Below are 22,106 nucleotides of genomic sequence, written 5' to 3' on the forward strand. Positions count from 1 at the left end.
GGTGACTTCTTGGGAGTCCATAACATGGGCAATCCCACATGCCTTCCGCTGCTTGGCAGAGACAACTTCTCTCTATATTTTAGGATGCCAGGTGTGATACTTACAACCTGGTGCATTCGCATGGTTCCTTTTATGGTAACCAGAGATACCTCAGACATCTTCTGTGCCTTTCTTTCCACCTCTTACTCGCTGACATAATGCAACTGTATTTGACTAACAGAGTCCCTCAACTCTTGGTAGAAAGACATTGCATTTGTGTCTCTCCCGTGGCGGACCAAGAGGTCGGCCGACCTCTTTAATGAACCCCCCCCCCCCCCCCCCCCACTCCATCCGGAGCACCTTTTCCTTGACTGGCCTTTAAAAGGTTCCACGTAGTCCCCTGGAAGCCCTTCTTGTAAGGTTCTGTGCAAACCATGTAGAAGTTGCCCTTCTATTTATATTGTGTGGCAGAGACAACAATAAAGAAATGAAGGTGTTGCACGGCAGGGTGCTGGTGTTTTATCATGTCCAGGGTGGTGTCCAGGTGAGCCCATATGGCTGCTGCCTTCTGCTGGGTGAGATTGTGGAGAAGGAGATAGGGGGCTCCTCTGCCACATAGAGGACACCAGTGTGGAAATTCAAATTGTTAACATATGAAGAGGGAGTGCACACTCACCGTGTGCTTTTCAAAATAGTCCCGTCTCCAATGAACCTTTGACCCAGGAAGAATTTGGCAAGGATGTTCCATTTTATTTTTGATACATTTTAACGCTAGTGACATGAAATTGAGGGACTATCTATTACTCGTAAATGATTTGTAATATTTATTTGATGTTTTTTAAGTAGTCCACTAAATAACTGTAATACTTTCCTTTGGATTGTGGCATTTAAAACAAATATATATATATATATATATATATATTTTTTTTTAACTCTAAATATGTCACTAAACCATGACTCCTGACCCGAGGGACAAGCCAATTTCATGGTACTGACCGTGCTCTACAATGTATACAAAAAATAGTTTGCAATATAACTCTTACATATGTTTTGTTAAAACAAAAAAAATAGTTTTGAGGTCATTATCTCACATTTTTAAGTGTTTTTCCTGGCGAATAAGGCCGGGACAGGAAAGCCACCATTTTCGTAGAATTACCCAGGCACACAATCCGATGCATGCAAATATCCAGAGTAAGAAGGATTGATCATCTACACCACACTTAAACTACGTAAAACAAATCCTATGAGCATCAAAAGTCCACTGTGCTTCGTAAACCTGTTTCCTCTTGTGGAAAGGATTATTTTCTGAGTCAAAAGCACTTAAACATTTTTGCCAGATCCGACTCCTTGCTGAATCAATGAATATGAGAACCACATTTTGTGATGAAAGAAATATCACAGTTGGAAATCCAGTGGATTCCACAGGCTCTTAGAACACTAAGCCCCCATGAAAAGAGTGTGTTTCCTTCTAATGGCCAGGGTTCAAATTGTATTTGAAATCTTTACACATTCAATTGAGCCTGCCTGGGGTGCAAGATGAGCATTGTTTACACTTTTGGAACTTCTCCACTTTTCCAGCTGAGTCAAGCACAGTTCAATTATTTGAAAGTAAAATCAAATCCTGTTTGAACCCAGGTCTGGTGCATAGGTTAACATTAGACAGATTAGACAGTGGCCATTTGTTTTTTCTCTCCATCGCCAAATGTGGCTTCTCAGTTCTACAGTCACATCTGTTTTAAAAAATAAAAAAAAACTTGATCCCCCATATTGAAACCTCAAGTGTATAATACCATTCATTGAGAGGGTGTAACGTTAGATACTTCATGGCGAAGCATTATGCTCGGATAGAGGGCAAGCAGAAACGGTTCTCCGGCTTGGCTCTAGCATGCCTTGATCAGTGGTGGGCGGTGGACATGCAGCACCCAGTCAGGGGTTTGGGCAGGGCTAAGAGCCAGAGACCCAGAACGTGTCTAGGCTAAATGTGAGCGGATTAGTGCTCACCACACATTCGACCTCTTTAGGAAATACAAGCCGACTTTTCAACGTAAAAGGGCGCCATTAAGTCTCTGTAGTAAAATGCAGGGTCACATGATGTCTGAAACAGCCCAATAGTCAGGCAGCCGTGATTCCTTTGGGCCAAGGGAGGACAGGGGGCACATTGCTGAGGGGAGAGGCAGGGGGCCTGAGGCTGGGTGATGGAGGATTGTCAGCCGTGATTATTTCGGGCCAAGGGAGGACAGGGGGCGCAAAGGGGCTAGGTGGTGATGAAGAATAGGATAGGGCCGAGGAGCAGGTGGGTACTCTTGACTGTCCTTCCGCTTATCTTTTAAGCCTCAGAATATCTACACTGGGCAGCTGTGTGTGTGTGTCCTCCCCGGTGAGGACATCATGGGATGCAGGTATCTGTTGAGTTTTCCACTGAGATCTAATGGTGACTGGCTGCATATCATTATCCTCCCTGTAAGCATATCTGTATCTTCACTCTGGCTGAGGCTCTGTTCCAACGTCCATCCTAGCACACAACTTAGGACGAAGCTATGTAATTGGCCATGTATTCTAACTGCTGTTCTAGGGTGGATATTAGACAATGACAACCTCCAAAAGGATCCCGTTTAAATGGCTGATCTACATAGCCTGTTTGTGGTACTTCAAAGTCAATCCCTGCTGAGAATGCATTTTCCAACTGACTAATGAGCCTCTGAATCACATTGTGCAGCTGCCTGGTAACTTAGGCTTGTCTAATAGGATTTTACACATGGCAAAGAGAGCTCCATCCCATAAAAAAAAAAACGTATTTGAACTGTTGTTAAAATGTTGAGGAAATGCATTGCGACAGTCCCTATCTCCATGTGTAATTTAGCAACATGGACGATAAAATGAATCAGGATTCATTTGGGTTTTAGAGCTCTCCTCTTAGCTGCTGCACTGTAAATAAGGAGGACCTGGATCGTATTCATTAGGGCACGATGGAATACGAAAGCGTCTCATTGGACAAGGTCAGGTAAATCTAGTTGTCTGTCCCTCCCTGTTTTAGTCCATTTTCTTCCATTTGGAGCCTGATGAATACTATCCATTGTTCAGTCGCTGCACGGTGGTCAAGAAGAAAGAAGAGTGCGCTGAAAAACTAATTGGTCAATCCATAGTAGTTGTTACAGTCCAAAGAGTCACACCATTTCATTTGATGGACCCCATACTTTTGCTTCTAGCGACGTATTACGTTCTTATAATGTATTGCTACGGAGAAACACTTTTAGTTTATAACAACGTAATAACAATTGTTAGAACAATGAGCTAATTCCAGCTATTTCTGCCTCTTATTTAGCTACTCACCAAATTGCAAATGTATCATCTCAAACTTGCAGGAATATAAACTTCTGTTGTATTGGAATATATTCAGCAAAATATTCTATTATACAATTACTAAAACATTGGAACCGTTGTGTGTGTGTGCCTGCATTGCATATTAATTAACCCCCCCCACCCCCCACCCCCCAAATCATGAACGGCATACTTAATGCTTTCAATCTTCTTTCCCTCCCTTTCTTAGGTGCAAATGAATTGATTTTGTCATTACAGGACAAGCCAGATCACCATCCTCAACAGTTCGCAGAGAAACAGAGCTGGATCGTTGAAATCTAGAAGGGGATCAATATTCAGAAGCCCATGGTAACACTGAGTATGACACCGGCTGTATTAACATGGAAATATCATGCAGTATCTCCAGTAACTCGGCTTTCCTTCTTTGCTGGTTTCATTTGGTGAGGAGAACTCGAATGACCCCTGTCCCACCACATGTGGGTTCCTCAACAGCAGCATAACAAAGACATGCCCATAAGAATCTGGCGCTGCTATCAATTTAATCTACCCCTCTCCCCTTTCCTCCTCATCTCTCCTTTACTGGATTCCCCCTCTTCTCTCAGGGCTAGTCAGTCGGTTCACACTCTTGCCTCCGGCATGTAACTCTAGCTCGCCTGTTTAAATTATATCTGCTCGTAGGGGCCAAGAATTAGCATTTACATTTTATTGGAAGCACTGAGATTTAGAGCGAGGGGTATATCAGCTCTGAGCAGACAGAATTAGTTAACAATGCATTACCTGCCTTTTATGGCAGCTATAACTCTCTGCCCTGGTCAGCGGAAGAGATGAAGGGGAGGAGGGAGGAAAAGAAGGATGGAGGAGGGAAGGGAGTCGGCGGACCGGGTTGGTCCCAATCCCGCCAGGGGAGGGGGACACAACGGGAGTGTCCTAATTGGAACACTATTCTCTATACAGTGCAAAACGCTACACACTGAGAATGGAGAAGCTCTCTCCGTGGCCTTCTCTCTGCACATTAACCAATGATGGTGAGTAAATTAGCGCATCACTCTGCAATCACCAACCGGATCAGTGATACTGCACTGTGCTATGAGAAGCTGATGCCAGAGAATAGGTTCAAATACTATTCAAAGTCTTTCAAATACTAAGTGCTTGCTCTAGCCTGCCTGGAGTGCCAGATGGGCGGGGTTTGCCATTTTGGAACTATTCATTTGGTCCATTTAAGCCCGGAAAGATCAATGAAACACAGATAAGGTATTTGAAATGATTTCAAATAGTAATTGAACCCAGGTCTGGTCCTGTGCTGTGAGAGGCTGAAGCAGAAGCCGTCACTCACCCACAGAACAACAGCTGGAGGACAGCTATGCAGACCTGATCAGAATACCAGAAGGACCACATGACATGGCATTGGTCTCAGAGATATTCCGACACACAGCCCCTATTGAAATACAGTATCGTTACAACTCAACATTTAACAGCAAAATACAAGAATAGATGCTGTATAAATTCAGTTGCCGTGTGTGTGTGTTGTTGTTGAACAGGCCATGTAATATTGATCAAGCCCACTGCAGCCATCCTTCCCTTCCCGACAAACAACCCCAGCTGCACAGTAGCCCCCTCAACACTCATTTGTGATGATGTGCAGCAAGACAACCAACCGCTTCCACAGGCAATGCCCTCTGGAACTCATTTACACTGAAAGTTACACAAACACACGATATACGGCACGGGCTGTGCTTGGGGAGGCTGGCGTGCACGCTTTTAATGACAGAAAGCAACCCACACATGCTTAATGGTACATGTGCTCAGTCAATTTGTCATGTCTGCTTACACTCCATGACATCACTGCAACAATCCTCACCTGAAATCCATGTACTGTATTTTAACAGTACACAACAGATACACACAATACCGGGGTGTAATATTAGTGCCTGATCTAGCTAGACAGCAGATTCTCGTCCGTAGTCCCTGGCTGGTTTGATTCAACCTTCTCTGTAAGACTGCTCATATCTTTCCAGAGATGCCTCAGCCTTATTCACCACACACATCATGGACAGAGAAAGAGTCCCTGGTCCTGACTAAGGATGCGTTATGATTCTGTACCCTTCTCCAGAAGTGTGTACTTCCTTCACTCCCCCTCATGCATTGGATTGGCGCAAGCACGGTTGGAGTGAGTTTCCACTTTATTCCTTACACCAGACAGTCCAGTCCTTTTAAATCCATAAAGGCAGGTGTACAAGTGCACACTTTGGGAGAATAGTCAATCTGAACATGGGGAGTACTACAGCTCTCCTCTCCCACTGCACCACTCCAAGTTCTTCAGCAGAGTGAGCAGACAACTCCAGGTTCCATAAAACCCCCTTCTGGACTTAATGGTCCCACAGGCTGGATCATTTACTGGTGACCTTTGCATTCCATTTGGAGTGGAAGAACTTTTTCATTTTTGTGAAAAATTCTACCGCCATAAATGTAGCTAGCTAGCGATTATATATATATATATATATATATATATACACACACACACAGTATATATAGAGAGAGAGAGAGAGAGAGAGAGAGAGAGAGAGAGAGAGAGAGAGAGAGAGAGAGAGACCATTGCATCAACGGGCATGGGAGGATTGGCCGTCTGGCAATTACTTAGAACGATAATCTTTTATTAGGGTGGGATGGGCCAAAAATGGACACGGCGGGGCCCATGAGCCTGTTTTTTTCTGACCTTTGCGCTATTTCTCTGTTGTCATAATGATTCCATATTGAGCATTTGGCTGACCATCAAACGCACCAAAGAGAGTGAGACGCGCTCTGACTCTCAGTAAAAACAGAAAAACGGAAGGACGGTCCAGGAAAAAGTTCAGTCTCTAACCCTTTTTTGGTTGACACTGCCAAACGTGTGAAATTAACCAACTTATTTTCTAAAAGTTCTGGGTCTGCTGGACCGAGTGCTGTGTCTGTGAGGTCATGACAGATCACATGCTGTGGGTGCAGTCGAGGTGGGAAGAAAACAGAACGACACACTCACTCAGAAATCCATCTGCATTCACATAAACTAGTCCCGGCATCATTCTTCTACAAACACAGGTTTTATGTTGAATTTTAAAAAACAGAGAAAGGGAGAGACCAACCGTTCCCTAATGTATCCATTGGCTACAGCCAAAACATTAAGGACCTGGCAGTCACCCTCTCTCCTATTGAATTATATGTTGCCTAAGATTTAAACACTTCTAAAGTGGACTTGAAATATGTAGTTACGCTGTTATATGGTAGTACATGAGCCAGTGGTTATCTAGTAGGTGTTCAGTGATTTTCTTTGTCGAATATACAGTATGTGCTTAAAATAAAGTGTTACCCATTCTGGTAGTGAATGAATAAAGGTCCTTAATAAACCATTTAGAAAAGGCATAAATTGTGTATTCACCATTTATTTATAATTACGCCCACATTTAAACATTTGCTAATCATGAGTAAAGGATTTTTGCAGTCCCCTAACCTAAAGGGAGTGCTATTTACACTATATAAATACTTTGAGCGACCAGTGTAATTTCTCACAAAAAGATGGACACGCCCCTTGATACATTCCTGCAGTACCTGGTAAAAGAACGGGCACACAACACAGGATGTTAAAAGCACTATATTGACGTGTGAATAACTAGCTTACTAACATTTACAAATGTGGGAGTAATTATTATTCAATGGTGAACAAATGGTTTGCAAATATCAAACTGGCAGTACATGTCAGTGTCTCTCCCCACATCCATTCCGACTGCAGCAGCAGAGACGCCTGTGCTGCTAGGCATCACTGGGACCAGACCACACTGCCTGTGCTGCTAGGCATCACTGGGACCAGACCACACTGCCTGTGCTGCTAGGCATCACTGGGACCAGAAGACCACACTGCCTGTGCTGCTAGGCATCACTGGGACCAGAAGACCACACTGCCTGTGCTGCTAGGCATCACTGGGACCAGAAGACCACACTGCCTGTGCTGCTAGGCATCACTGGGACCAGACCACACTGCCTGTGCTGCTAGGCATCACTGGGACCAGAAGACCACACTGCCTGTGCTGCTAGGCATCACTGGGACCAGAAGACCACACTGCCTGTGCTGCTAGGCATCACTGGGACCAGAAGACCACACTGCCTGTGCTGCTAGGCATCACTGGGACCAGAAGACCACACTGCCTGTGCTGCTCGGCATCACTGGGACCAGAAGACCACACTGCCTGTGCTGCTAAGCATCACTGGGACCAGAAGACCACACTGCCTGTGCTGCTAAGCATCACTGGGACCAGAAGACCACACTGCCTGTGCTGCTCGGCATCACTGGGACCAGAAGACCACACTGCCTGTGCTGCTAGGCATCACTGGGACCAGAAGACCACACTGCCTGTGCTGCTCGGCATCACTGGAACCAGAAGACCACACTGCCTGTGCTGCTCGGCATCACTGGGACCAGAAGACCACACTGCTTGTGCTGCTAGGCATCACTGGGACCAGAAGACCACACTGCCTGTGCTGCTCGGCATCACTGGGACCAGAAGACTACACTGCCTGTGCTGCTCGGCATCACTGGGACCAGAAGACCACACTGCTTGTGCTGCTAGGCATCACTGGGACCAGAAGACCACACTGCCTGTGCTGGGCCCAGCAACATCCTAGTACCTATACCTGTAATAGTAATTAACGCTTAGGATGGCGGGGGACATATGACAGCCAGGCACTTATAGTTGCAATAAGCAGTTAGGCTTTTAAAGGTATGAGCCAATGGTCATCTATTAGGCATTTATTCAGTAGTCATTATCTAAAAAGTGACTATTTATTCACAACTTGGATGTTGCTGGACCCAGCACAGAAAGACACAGATGTACTGCCTGTTCCTTAATGTTGGCACTATATGTAACAGCAATCAATCTATAGTTGTATCTCCAGTGGTGCGTTTACATTTCATCTTAAACACGAGCTGGTTAAAAGGACTAAATTTCACAGGTAGTGAGTGATAAACGCTGTACTATAGTTGCCTATGTATACGTGTGTGTGAGGGTGTTTTCCTGACCACCATGTGATCAAAGCAGGAATTACTCTAGGGCCTGGTTGTAGCCTCTTCATACAGACCAGGTGGAAGAGAATATTCCATTGAATTAGCTCAATATTCAGAGTTGGACTAATGGAGGCAATATTCCATCTGTCATCTATGGTACTCTTGAATTCAACAGTTTTTTGAAAATCTAAAATAGTCTAGGCGATGTATAAATCAACTATTAGTATATCAATCATTGACTCTCGATAGATATAAATGCATATTCTCTGTAATATGGGGAAATGAGATTAGTTTATGAGCAATAAATACTCAATTAGGTCCAATTCAGGATTTCCTTTGACATGGCAAATGGCTCCATCTGGTGGTTAAATATGACTAGTGCACAGCAGTCTAGCAGAAACATCACCAGTCCGTTGAATGTTGAAAACAGTTTACTACAATACATATAAAACCCAAATTTCAGAGCATAAAAAAAAAAAAAAAAAAAAAAAAAAAAATGTTGGTGAGATACACCAAACGTGGAACACTTTGAAAAAAAGACAAATGGTCAAAAATGGACTACAAATGAAAATCTTTTGAGTAAATATAAATAAAAATGAAAAACAGACAACCATTTACATTTGTCCTAAATAGAGATGGTTCTGAAGAGAGAAGGATATCCAAGTAATCTTTCACTTGTTTCTATTACTACAGTGACAAGACAACTCAGGACTCAGTTGCTCCTTAAATTGTTATTTTTTTTGAGTGGGAAAACATCACAAATTGAATACGAGAATATTTGATCACAATACATAGCAATAGCACTCTGCCCATCATCAACTCAATGGTATAGGCTACAAATATACTGGAATACTTTGCCTCTATTCTGTGACTAAACAACCTTGCTCTTTTACCACACATTTGGATATATCATTGAACACAAACTCAATGCTCTCATTACTACATTCAACACAAGGGGTGGAAAGCCAAAATGGACAGAATAGGCAGTTAAAACAAACCTGTAATATGAAGTCAATGATGTGGATAACATCGTCCCAAAACATTCAGTATTTAGCATTAATAGGGATGATAAAACTAGAAATTCAGGTCAGGACAAATTATGTTTCTACAAGTGGAACAAATACTCTGTAGGTGGTGTGGATTTAACCACTTAATACTCAAAATAAGTCAAATCATTGACAGGGATCTTAAAAATGTTCAAATAGATTGATAAGCATTCCCAAGAAGGAACACTGTCTGGAGGTAAGCCCCGATCTGCCTTATCCCATTCTCTCACTCAGGGGACTGGGCAGGACACGTCGGCCCGAGCCATTTAGCCCCAGGGTGGCATACCTTGATCAAATCAATCCGTATGCTCGTATGGTGTCACTTTCTACTGCAGAGCATGTGGCATGCTGATTGTCAACTGACTTCTGATCTAAGGGCCGGGTTCCAATTCAGCACTGCTGTGATAATATCATTCACATTTGCAAATAAAGATGGCTTGAAACATTGGGTACAACTTTTGAAGTGGCCCGTCTGTGCATCTGTAATATTTGCTTCATTGTGCTTGTTGTGGTGATAAAATTGTCTGATTTTTAAAAAAATTCTTAAAAAAAAAAAAAAAAAGGTAATCGGAAGAATCCAATTCCAAGTTAGGAAAAAGCAGTTACTCTGACTAAATATGTTCATGATCTTAGCAATGGAATCAGAGCTACATGATTACTTGACCTGCAGAACAGCTACATAACAGAAGACGATGGACAAAAGAGTTCAAATATTAAAATGTAGGTCATTCAAAACTTAGTCCAGCCACAGTACTAGTGAAAAATTGGAGAAATAAAACAAGACATGGAGTACTTAGAGGGGACCATATTGACCTTAAAACATCAAAAGGTGGACTAAAACTACTGAACAAAAAAAATAAGCAGGGGAGATTTTCTACCAAGGTGATCGGAGTACGATAAAACTATTTTATCTACGGCATAACTACTGTTATTGTCGAGGTTTGATAAGACTTGGAAGACGGTCATCTTCCCAGGGCAAACACGTCAAGGGCTCGCATTCAAAGTTTCCACCAGAGTGCCCGATCTAGGATCAGTTTATTTATTTTTTTGACCTTTTAAGATAACAATGAATAAGAATATATGGACAGGTGGATGAGCACTCCTACTCCGAGACGCTCGATTTGTGAATGCTTTATGAAAGTCCCCCCTACTTCCGCTATGGATCATGTCCCAGGCCGTTTTTGAATGGAATCCCAGAGTATATCAAATTCATGAAAAAGGGCTTAAAGATGCATGTAAAATCATATTAGTAGATTCATTTACTCCGAACTGATGGCCTTCATGAAGGTAGAAGTAAATTAATCCACGTAAACAAATATATGCGTAGGATGGCGGCGCACAATTGGCCCAACGTCGTCCGTGTTAGGGTTTGGCCGGGGTAGGCCGTCATTGTAAATAAGAATTTGTTCGTAACTGACTTGCACAACACTTTTTCATGATTTACTCTTGAATCGCATTCAAAAACTGCAAGTACATGATTCAGGAAGTAGGCGGGAATTTCATACTGGGCACTGGACCATGCTTTGATAGACGTGGCCATTTTAACGTTACCTATTAGTTAAGACGACTACCTTCAAGTCACCTTAAGATGGCTGCCAGTACCTAGACAGGGTACCACAGAATCAAGAATCGTACTTACACAAAAATACAGAAAGGGAATAAAGCAAGAGGAAAGACAAGCCGTCCCCAGTAGCGAGCGCAGCCAACCTGTTTCACCACCTCCAAAACCCACAGTCTTCCCTCATCCTTCTCAGTTTGTGTGTAAAATGGCTAGATTGGGCTCTTTGTTATTCAGGGACATTAACCTGTACACTGGGGCACAGAGGGAGGTATCATGAAGAAGTGGGCAGTGTCGTCCATCGTTGGTTTGTGTGGTTTTTGTTATGGTCATTAGCAAGGGGGGGGGGGGGGTCTTTCAGTCCCAAATCGCACTCAAATCCTCCATGTTGCCTTAACTCTTCACTGTTGTCAGAGCTGTAAAGGTAGAAGCAATGTGGTGGAAAATATACCACTACACTACTTACACCTACCTACCCAAGCCATAAAAGAGAAAAGAAAAAGGTTATCATAAAAAAAAAAGTGTTAAGGCCAAGGAGAGGAATAGGGTGCGATTAGGTACTGGCTATATGAGTGTCTCCAGGTCATCCCTGCAGGGGGGGGGGGGGGGGTCAGTGACCATTCCTGTGACGACACTTCCTGCTTACATGCTCACAGTGCCCTTCTCCTTCTTATCCCCGTCTTCATGCCAGGTGAGGCGCTCTTCGTAGAAAGCTATGACGATCTGCGGGCACTTGTGATTGGCCTCCTTGGCCAGCACCAGATCTGCCTCATCAGAGTCCTTCCTGTAGTGAGAGGAAATAAACAAGAAATAAACATGATTTATTTCCAGGCCTATTACCATGCTGATGTAAAGGTAAGACTCCCCAATAGGCTGCCTAGGAAATAACGACAATTCACGATGTCACAAGACTAGATCAGGAAAACTAGAAAGCTCTTAGACTCACTGTCTTGAAGAGGAATAGTTAACAAAAATCAACTTTAAGTGAGCAGCCACTTCAGTTAATCAGTTTCCGGTCACACGTCTGAAGACATTCTTAGTGGTGTAATCTAGTGGACGACATATGTCTAAATACTCAACGCTCACCACTTCATGAGGAACATGAGGTCTCCACAGGAGTCTGTGGCTCCAATAATCTTCTCTGGTTCCAGACCTCTCTCAAAGCCTCTCGCAATCAGGACGTCATCCTGGAAGACAGGAGAAATGACCAATTATATGACCAACATATCTCTATGTTGTACATTAGAAGTGAAATTTAGGCACCACCGCAGGAAACAAGCACAGACAACAGTTGTATTTCACAAAGCCTTTGTCATTCTAGTGACGGTAAGCAACACCCAAAAGCTCAACTATTTCAGTTTGAAATTAGGCGTCTTCAGTTGGTTAGAAATATGCAAATGGAGGTTCTCCAGGAAGATCAAGCTTTTGTTCTAGCCAACAATAACAATGCTGCAGCACTTGGTTGGACACTTAAGGTCATAAAAAAAAAGTGTTGAATGGCCTATCAGTGAGCTGCAAAAGCTGGAGGTAATGAATCTCAATGAAGTCACCCGCTTTCATAAAGTCATGATCTGTTTTGTAGATTTGCATGTGGCAGGCAATTCACAATAGCTCTTATCTAGTGTTAAGAACCAAGCCTGGTCTATGTCCCCCCCCCGCTTGATTTGTCTGTAACCCCCCCTTATTTTTGCACTCACACACGCTGCTTCTACTGTTTATTATCCTGTTTGCCTCTTTTACCCCACCTACATATTGCCGCAACTACCTCGTACCGGTACTCCTCGTATATAATCTCATTATTGTTATAGTGTGTTACCATTTCCCATTCTCAAATGTCTTAATTTCTAACTCCACATTGTTGGGAAAAGTCTTGTAAGTATGCATTTCACAGTAAAGTCGACACCCGTTGTAGTCGGCACACGTGACAAATACATTTCTATTGGATTACAAACAACTCATTCTTGCAGGGTTTTTTTGGGCGGGTGGGAGACTTTGTCCACACCAATTCACGAGGTAGGTGACGCACCTCTTTTTTCCGTTTGGGCTTGTTGCTGCTCCCCTCCTCATCATCGTCAGAGTTTCTCCTCTTGCTGCTGCCTTCCTTGCTACGACCTGATGATCCCGCACTGGACTTGGCTCCTCCGCTGCTGGGGGTGGCACCGCCGCTAGGCTTCTTGTAAGTCTTCATAAACTCAGCAATGAGCTCGGGGCAGCCAAGATTCTTCTCTGGCTCCCATGTGTTGTGTTTTCTGCAAACAATAAATGCATGGTCATAGCAAGAACAAATATATTCGATTGGTGAAACCATTCCCATCACCTAAGCCCCATTTAGACTCGGTCACATGGTCTCCAATTCATTTCGTTATACCCAACCCTCAGTGTGCACAAGTTAAAGCATTGTGCAGAGCATGGAGGTAACCAAAACATTTTAGCACTGGAAGCCATGAAAAAAATCAATACCAATATGAATTGTTAGGGGTAGAAATTAGCTAGCTACTGGAAACATCGTAAAATAATAATTCTCAGTAACATGAAACTAGAACACCAGAAGATTTTTCTTCTGGGGATTTTCATCTAAATGTTATCATTGGAAGGGTCTTTTGAAGTTCTGTTGACATTTGTTTTTTAAAGCATAATCTTTGCCGTACCCAGGCCTCCTTTAAGACGCCATAATGTTTTGTCTGCAGGTGCCACAAAGCAAAAGTTAGTGTCAGTTGAAGCTTTATGGCTTGTAAACATGAATATTGAAAATATACTATTTTTTAAAATATCAATACAGCTGCATTCCTAACATGTAAAAGACCCAACCTCCTCCACTTATGCCCCTGGGGAATATCCATGGCCATCTTTGCCGTTGGTCCAAACAATTAGCCAAGCAAGGGAAGTTGGCAACGTAAGCACGTCAGCCCCTGTTTGTGATAAGAGTGTGCAATTCTGTTCACGCCGGGGCCTGAAACGTCCCATAATTAAATTTGGGATGATTGTACATCTGCTAAGAAAGGCCTACCAAAATGTAAAAACCAACATCCATATGGAGAAGTCAGCATACAAGTGTAAGCAAAATTTAATGAAGACAGCACAAACATCTCGGAAAAGGGTTTAGTTGGCTTAGGAAACCTTAGCTAACGCATACAACTTTCCCTGACATCACACTTACCCATCATTTTTGATTTACCTGATACCATAAGATGCCTAGTATCTGATGTCTACAGATGAGTGGTCTCCTAGCCAAGACAATAATCGCAATCATAGTTGACTGTAGCTCATATAAAGCACACCATGGTGACTGAAAACAACCATAGGGTGAACGAGTGGCGATTTCCAGACAAGGGCGGTCCAATTAAAAGTAATCAAGTGTACACTTAATTTAAGGGTCTGTCCTTTACGTGTTTGGAATGCAGCTATTGTTTAACATAATATACAAGTTCCAGGGTGGGATCTCTGATAGTTTTAAAGTTACGGCCCATAACTTCTGAGGGTGTCTCAGGGGGAGTTGGATATGCAAAAAAACACAATTCCCACCCACACATGCGTAGTTAAACACTTTTCAGGGCTCTGCAGCGTGACCATTCTACTCACATATGCACCTAAATATTTTGCTTTGTGACCTGAAATTATTGATTCTGGCTTTATTGCTTCAAATGTTTTTCTTTGTGCACGTTTCTAGTTTGGCGCACACGTGCTCCTTGTGTACAGTCCTGCTTGTACATGTGTGAAATCGTACACACACCAAGTTATTTTATGTTCAACAACATTGAAAAGCGAGCCAAATCAAAATACTACACACATTACAGAGCAATCAGTAAAGCATTATATGACAACAACTTTTGCTTTGTAGCACCTACTTTACAACTGCGACCTGGCCAAGATAAAGCAAAGCCGTTCTCAATTAATTATTTCTCAAATATATGTCAACAATACTTTCTCTAAAGGTCCCTGCCATGGATTTACACTTCGTGAAAATCTTGTTTTGTTCTAGTTTCGTGAGGAACCACCCAGATGGACTTACTCTGAATAACCTTTCCACTTAAGGAAGAATTCAACTCGGCCCTTCACCGTCCTTCTGTCCAGAACCTTCTCCACAATAAATTCTTCCTCTTCTGAAGATGAGCCCGAGGCATCATCATCATTTTCACGAGTCTTCTTTCCCATGATTTGGTAGCGGTACCTCAAATGAGTGAACAAGGGGCACGTCCCAACTTGGAAATGGAAAGTTTGAAATAAAACCTAGAAAACGTAGAAACAAAGTTAAGAAATGCGTGCAATATAATACATTGGTCAGCTGTTCATTGCTACTAGCTAGCTACAGCAGATAACTAAACCTAACTAGTATAAAACCATGATACAGCTGATTTGTCCGTTTAAAGGGAATCAATCGAATTAAAAACCACGCTAACGTTAGTAAGTTAACGTTTGCTACATTAGCCAACACGGCTAGCTGGCAAGCAGATGCTTTGCTTCCTTGATACAACACATGGCCTGTTCCCTAAAATAAATAATAATAAATTACCTAGTTAACCAATTGCCGTTTTAATCCGTTCCAGTTTGCCAACGATAATGTAACATTTACAGTACATAATCTAGCATTGCAATCTAGCTAAATAGCCCTAAGCGCGTGTAGACTTGTGTTTGTCCCAACCCCCGCCTGGCTAGCATGAGAATGAGCTAGCTAGCTGTTCGCCACCGGCTAACGTTATCAATTTATCAAACGTTATCCTCAATACTTTTTGCTTGAGACGGATTGATTGAAATGGGTGAAGGGGGGGGTTGTAAAACTAGCGAATATTAGTTAAGTAGCTAAGACATTGCTATATGTATTTACTCACCCGTGCTAGCTTTAGCGGTTTACTGGTTCGTTTTCTTGACGCTGTTGCTGGGCTTTTCGTTTCCCCTCCCCAAACGACTTGCTTGTTTGCCTCGCCGTGCGAGAAAGCGAGCGCCAAAATGCACAATGGCAGACCGTGCACGATCACGAAACCGTCAAGCCAGATAACTAGGAGTTAATCAGTAAATGTTGTAGCTATGTTCACTTAGGAAATATGCGGACGTATTTTTTGGAATTACTTCTATCAAATAGCCTATTTGTTTAAATTTACACAGACTAGCCTGGGAATGGAATGGAATTGAAGTGACGTCTACATAACGTTTTGATAAAACGTAAGCCCACACCCACCACCGGCTGGTATCGTTTTGTTATTGGACATTGCTGATAATTGACTGCAAAATACCCAATCGGAGTTGCAGCGGAAGTGAGAGATCGAATGCAGCGGCAATAGATAACCAATCGCTGAATCCAAGAGGCGTATCCTCCCTATTTAGTGTACTCTTTGTTTCATTTGCAGGATCGTTGCATTCTGTCGCAGATCGTCTTTCTTCGAATAAGGCAAAGGAATCGTAAGCTACCATCCACAATGTCGAAGGAGGTAAGTTTCTCTAACGAATATCTACATACCATTTTGTTATGTGCGTCTAATTTAACGTGTACGTTAACCATTTTAACCAAAAGGGTTTTCCACTCGCGCGTATCTATTAATACAGCCATAGCTCATGTGGGGACGCCGCCATCTTAAAGGCCTCATGGCCTTATTGTTCGTGCGTTTTGCTCAGCCATTTTGCAAGAAAGGACGTACCGTTTTTCCCATTGCGTTTTAATATTAGTCCGATCATTTAATCCATGTTTCACCCATCGCACATTTTCATAGTTTCGGTTCACATTTGCCAAATGCCTCGCCATGTTGACGCCATCTGATATAATTGTTTGACACCCCCCCCCCCCCCCAGGTGTTTGTTTTTTGAGAAACTCAACTGCAGGAATATTGACGAACTGTTGGTAATGAACATTTCGAGTTCGCTAGAGTGTAGCGCTCGCTTGCTGATCTGCGTCTTTTGTTCAAAATACATTGTCATTTTTTTGTCCAGGCCCCACGTGAACCCGAGCAGCTCCGCAAACTGTTCATCGGAGGTCTGAGCTTCGAAACCACGGATGAGAGTTTGCGAGAACACTTCGAACAATGGGGATCTCTTACAGATTGTGTGGTGAGTATAATGTAATAAAAATATTGCTTGCTATAATCAGCTGCAGGGAGAACTGTACCCGAATTGACTACAGCGGCACATTTAATTTAATTGTTAATGTTTGATTAGTAATCCTAAATATCAGTGAATCTGTCTTTTTCAATTAATTTTTTAAATTTTTTTTTTTTCCTTAAACTAAATCTCAACAGGTCATGAGAGATCCGGCCAACAAACGCTCTAGAGGTTTTGGGTTTGTCACCTACTCTGGTGTGAATGAGGTCGATGCTGCCATGGAAGCACGCCCCCATAAGGTTGATGGTAGGCTGGTAGAGCCCAAGAGGGCTGTTTCCAGAGAGGACTCTAGCCGTCCAGGTGCTCATGTCACAGTGAAAAAGATATTTGTTGGAGGTATCAAGGAAGACACTGAAGACTCCCATCTACGAGACTACTTTGAGCAATTTGGCAAGATTGAAGTTATAGACATTATGACCGACCGCACCAGTGGGAAGAAGAGGGGCTTCGCCTTTGTCACGTTTGATGACCATGATGCAGTGGACAGGATTGTCAGTAAGTAGTTGTCTGAACACACTCTCTTTGTATTGATGAAAAGGGTTAACTTTAATGAGTTATCTGCTGTATTTTAACACCACCATTGTATTTTCAGTCCAGAAATACCACACTTTGAACGGTCACAATTGCGAAGTGAGGAAAGCATTGTCCAGACAGGAGATGCAGACAACAGGAGTGGGTATGAGGGGTGGTAAGTACATTTGCACACGGGACAGGAGTATTTCCTGCTTCAGGACATGTTATGGCCTGGGAAGGAGTCCACATCCTTGCTCTAAGCAGTATCCCTGTGTAACACATTATCATACATTTTATTTGAGTGCTGATCAGTCACTGCATAATCTAATTGCCAAGATTGATTCATAGTTAAATCGAGTTGCTGCTTTTATGTTGCGTTGGTACTAATAGTTTGCGTTTTCTTTTCCAGGCCGCGGAGGTGGCGGCAACTATGGCAGAGGTGGAGGATATGGAGGTAATGATTTTGGCCGTGATGGTGGATACTTCGATGGCCGTGGTATGTTGTGGTCCTGCACCACTCTCTCCGCTTGAACCTGTATGCTTAACCCCTTGTGATTGTTTCAATATACTTTAGGTGACGCTGACTCGTCTGTTTCAGGAGGCAGAGGGGGTGGATACGGAGGAGGAGATGGCGGTTACAACAATGGTTATGGGGGAGGTGACGGTAAGATTTGGATTCTAGAATAGCCATTCAATAGATTTTCTCATCAGTGGCAATTTTAGCTGCTATACAAGTAAATATGTCATTACAGTAGGAAGAACTTAACACAACATGCATTATTTGAGAAGCCACACGGATATTACCTTTAAAAAAATGGATGGCCGTGTATTTAGATTCTAACTTTCCTTTCTATAGGTGGTTATGGTGGAGGCCCTGGTGGTTATGGCGGCGGTAACCGCGGCTACGGCGGAGGGCAAGGTTATGGTGGCGGACAGGGTGGCGGCTACGGTGGTGGAAATGGCTATAACGACTACAACAATGGCAATGGTGGAAACTTTGGCGGCGGTAAGTCCATGGCTTCCCCACAAGAAGCAGCCCCAGTTGGTGGTAAGTGGATGGCATCATAGGCTGTGACGTAATTCTCACACTACATTCTGTTTGGTGAAAAGTATTCATCTACTATATACTGTTCACAAAAATTAAGCAACAAATGTTACCATACTACACCTGAGACTTCACGTGCTACAAAATCATATTGTAAACTCAAATGGCCTACTAAAGGGGAAGTAGTATGAGAACTATGTCATGGCTGACTATGTGAAAATGACGTACAAAATACTCATCACAGCTGTTTTAAACATTCTAAATATCCTTGGGCCGGTGTAAAATGTACAGAACCAATTTCGTCAAGTAATGTGGCTGTTCAAATTGTGTTGCAGGGAACTTTGGCGGCGGTGGTGGTGGCGGTGGCGGCAACAACTACAATGACTTTGGCAACTACAACAACCAGGCTTCCAACTACGGCCCAATGAAGGGTAACAACTTTGGAGGCAGCGGCGGAGGTGGTGGGGGTAGCGGTGGTGGTGGCAGCAGTGGTGGAAGTGGCGGCGGCGGCAGGAGTAGCGGCCCATATGGAGGTAGGTGGCACGGACTAGCTTTAGACCAGGCACCGGTTGGGCTGTTAACTCAAGTTGGTTTGGCATGCCTTCAGGTGACTTAGAATTCTTTGGCTGACTTGAACCACAGTGTGCTTCCTGGTTTTGTTCAACCGTTGACTTTTTTTTGTTTCTGATTTCAGGTGGATATGGAGGTAACTCTGGAGGTGGTGGTGGCGGCGGTGGATATGGCGGGGGCTCCGGTGGACGACGATTCTAAATGTTCACAAGGTATGCTTTTTTTTTTTTTTTTTGTGACAGTTTGAAACCATAACCGAAGTGTGTAGATGAGACAAGCATATTTTCAGGATTTGTCTTTAAAATGTAGTGTTCAGAAACTAGCTCCATTCTTGTACCCTTTGATACATACAATCCTAGTAGTTGTTTGATCCAAGTGTTACTAATGCTGGATTTCATGTAGTAGGTTCTGGTTAATCCAACAGTCAGTGCACAGTTTAACTTAACGTTGTTCCGTATTGTTCAACAGGACTCAGTACTTAGGAGAGGAGAGCGAGACAAATGACAGGGCAGCTGCAGGTTTACACCCTAGATCTGCTCAGCCAAACAGTTGTGGCAGGTTACAGCTGCTACAAGAAGAGATGTGTACAATAGAGAAATCATGGAGGGGCTTCATACATTTTTCTGTACTGTCAAACAGGTTTCTTATGTTTCTGGAAAGCAAGCATTCCGATGAGGTTTTATGTAGATTTTGCATCTATGGTTTTTATTTGTGTAACTGCAACAATCAAGTTGAAATAAACCACCTTTCAGTTTTTTTAAACTGTCGTTCAGTCTTGTTAGCCTCTCTTTTAGGGGATTGGGTGGGAGGGGGAGGTTCTCTTCTGGTTTTATTTTAATGCATTTGCCTGTATACAAATCCACACTTTAATGATGGATGCTGTCAATGGCCATTCTTTAGAAGATAAGCACCACCTGTCAATGGAGACTTTTTGCCTAGTCCAATATGCTTTATTCCTTTCTTACACGAGACATTCTTAGTCTGTTCCAATGCACATACTACAGAATGTAGACACTCATATCCCAGCACATCAATGGAAGGTTTGTGACAACGTAGTGTCACAATAGCGTTGAAGTCCTTGATGAACGCCAATGGGTGAAGCTATGGTAGTTCAAATACTTGGTCCACACAGAGAGCCCATCTCTTTGAGAACTGCTCCAGAGACGTGAGTTGGATGGCTAGATCAGACTCTCCTGTCAGACAGTACAGCTGCCAGCAGAAGGCTAGCTTACATGATGCAGTCTTGAGGCTAGCCAGCCATGGAAGCCAGCTGAGCTGAGGGAGAGACGTAGCAAACAAACCCATCGCCTGGCAGGAAGGAGCAGTGTGAAGCAGGAGAGTGAGTAGCAAGAAGGCATGTGAGACTAGCAGACAGCAGCTACCAAAGCACTTAGATGCCGCCTGTAGGTAAGAAGACTTTTCCAACTACTGTCAGTTTGAATAACATGTTCTGTAGTTGGTATGAGCATACACTAGTTTTGTTGTAGAAATTCATAGTATAGCATTAATGACCGTGTACATTTTTATTTGGATGTGCAGTGTTTTATTAGAAACCAATGCCCCCCATCTAATAGAACGGTCTGGACCTTTTGCGTAACATTTGTCTTTACCAGCGTGCCAATCTCATAATGCATGCTGACGTTTGCAGTCAAATCATGGAATATATCACTAACGCCTTTTTCATTGGTTTATCTTCTGATATTCATTTGTCTCCTTTTCCTCTGGTGCTTTCTAGGAAAATGACTGAATCGAAAGGACAGCTATCCAAAAGCATGATTTTTAAGCGGAACATTGTTGCATTGCATATAGTAAGCGACGACCTTTTGATAACTTGGAAATATTAAGAGTTTATGTGAGGCTGTCCTGATTTTAAACAATGGTCTGTTCTCTTTTAGGGTGCCTGGAAAGATGCAATTGGCTATTTGTATACTGTGAAGACTGCTGTGCAGGATTTTAACTTGTTTTTACCCACTTCCTGTTTATCAATAAAATATTTTTTAAACCTACTTTTCCTCATAAATACTGTTCAACTACCACATGGTACACACTTCATATTCTGATATACATGGACTGTAAAAATCATAGACATTCTTATAATAGAATTCCCAAATGTACATTTTAGATTTATCATTGTATCCAGAACGAGCATAGGCATATGACTGGTTAGCTCACGTAACTACAGTGCCTTAAGTATTCTCCCCCCTGACTTTCTCCACATTTTCCTAGCCTGAATTTAAATTGAGCCTGTCACTGGCCTACATACAATACCCCATATCAAGGTGGATTATTGTTGTAGTTCAGCAAAACTGCTGATTTTATTTATAATTCCGTAAGTCAAATAGAATTTCAACCGATTTGACCTCAAGGACCAGGGAGATTTTCAAATGCCTCGCCAAGGGCACCTATTGGTATATATTAACTCTTGATGTATCAATACACCAAGTCACTACAAAGATGCATGCGGCCTTCCTAACTGTTGCCGGAGCGGAAGGAAAACACTCAGATTTCACCATGAGGCCAATGCTGATTTTAACAGTTTAATGGCTGTGATAGAGCTGAGGGGTCAACAGTTAAGTTACGCCACAATACTAACCTAAATTACAGTGAAAAGGAAGCCTGTATAGATGTTTTCCAAAACATGCATCCTATTTGCAGTAAGGCACAAAAGTAATGTGGCAAAGAAATTAACTGCCCTGAATACAAAGCGTTATGTTAGAGGCAAATCCAATACCATATTTTCAAGCGTGGTGGTGCCTGCATGTTATGGGTATGCTTGTCATCGGACTAGGTAATTATTCAGGATAAAAACAAACTGAATAGAGCTACGCACCAGCGAAAACCTGGTGGTCTGCTTTCCAGGCAACACATTCACCTTTCAGCAGGACAACTTAAAACACAAGGCCAGATATACCAAGACGTCATTGAATGTTGCAGTGTGGCATAGTTTTGAATTAAATC

General features: G+C 42.8%; 2 protein-coding genes across 14 annotated transcripts; one reads left to right on the top strand and one right to left on the bottom strand.

Annotated features, from left to right (window-relative positions):
• Positions 1-8,742: 8,742 nt before the first annotated feature.
• Positions 8,743-16,085, bottom strand: cbx5 (chromobox 5). Its single transcript, XM_090202825.1, has 5 exons — positions 15,760-16,085; positions 14,943-15,160; positions 12,960-13,182; positions 12,020-12,120; positions 8,743-11,717 (listed from the first exon to the last, which is right to left on the bottom strand). Exons 2-5 carry the CDS (start codon positions 15,083-15,085, stop codon positions 11,576-11,578), a joined length of 609 nt encoding a protein of 202 aa, XP_090058951.1. The 5' UTR covers positions 15,086-15,160; positions 15,760-16,085; the 3' UTR covers positions 8,743-11,575.
• On the top strand, positions 16,083-21,154 carry LOC110492002 (heterogeneous nuclear ribonucleoproteins A2/B1). 13 transcript variants are annotated; one of them, XR_016487278.1, is made up of 11 exons: positions 16,083-16,356; positions 16,853-16,969; positions 17,158-17,515; positions 17,613-17,708; positions 17,943-17,987; positions 18,108-18,197; positions 18,390-18,539; positions 18,914-19,111; positions 19,273-19,360; positions 20,884-20,956; positions 21,044-21,154. XR_016487278.1 is itself a non-coding variant. In XM_021565937.3 (10 exons), exons 1-9 carry the CDS (start codon positions 16,345-16,347, stop codon positions 19,347-19,349), a joined length of 1,185 nt encoding a protein of 394 aa, XP_021421612.3. In that variant the 5' UTR covers positions 16,181-16,344; the 3' UTR covers positions 19,350-19,360; positions 19,617-19,915. The 13 variants fall into 13 exon arrangements, 7 of the variants coding, with proteins under 7 accessions (XP_021421612.3, XP_021421615.3, XP_090058950.1 ...); XR_016487275.1 differs by having other exon boundaries at positions 16,142-16,356; positions 18,390-18,581; XR_016487274.1 differs by having other exon boundaries at positions 16,217-16,356; positions 17,943-18,029; positions 18,132-18,197; positions 18,390-18,581.
• The last annotated feature ends 952 nt before the right edge of the window (positions 21,155-22,106 follow it).

Source organism: Oncorhynchus mykiss, chromosome 16 (assembly GCF_057628025.1).
Source record: "Oncorhynchus mykiss isolate SJ-2025 chromosome 16, ASM5762802v1, whole genome shotgun sequence".
Taxonomy (NCBI): Eukaryota; Metazoa; Chordata; class Actinopteri; order Salmoniformes; family Salmonidae; genus Oncorhynchus; species Oncorhynchus mykiss.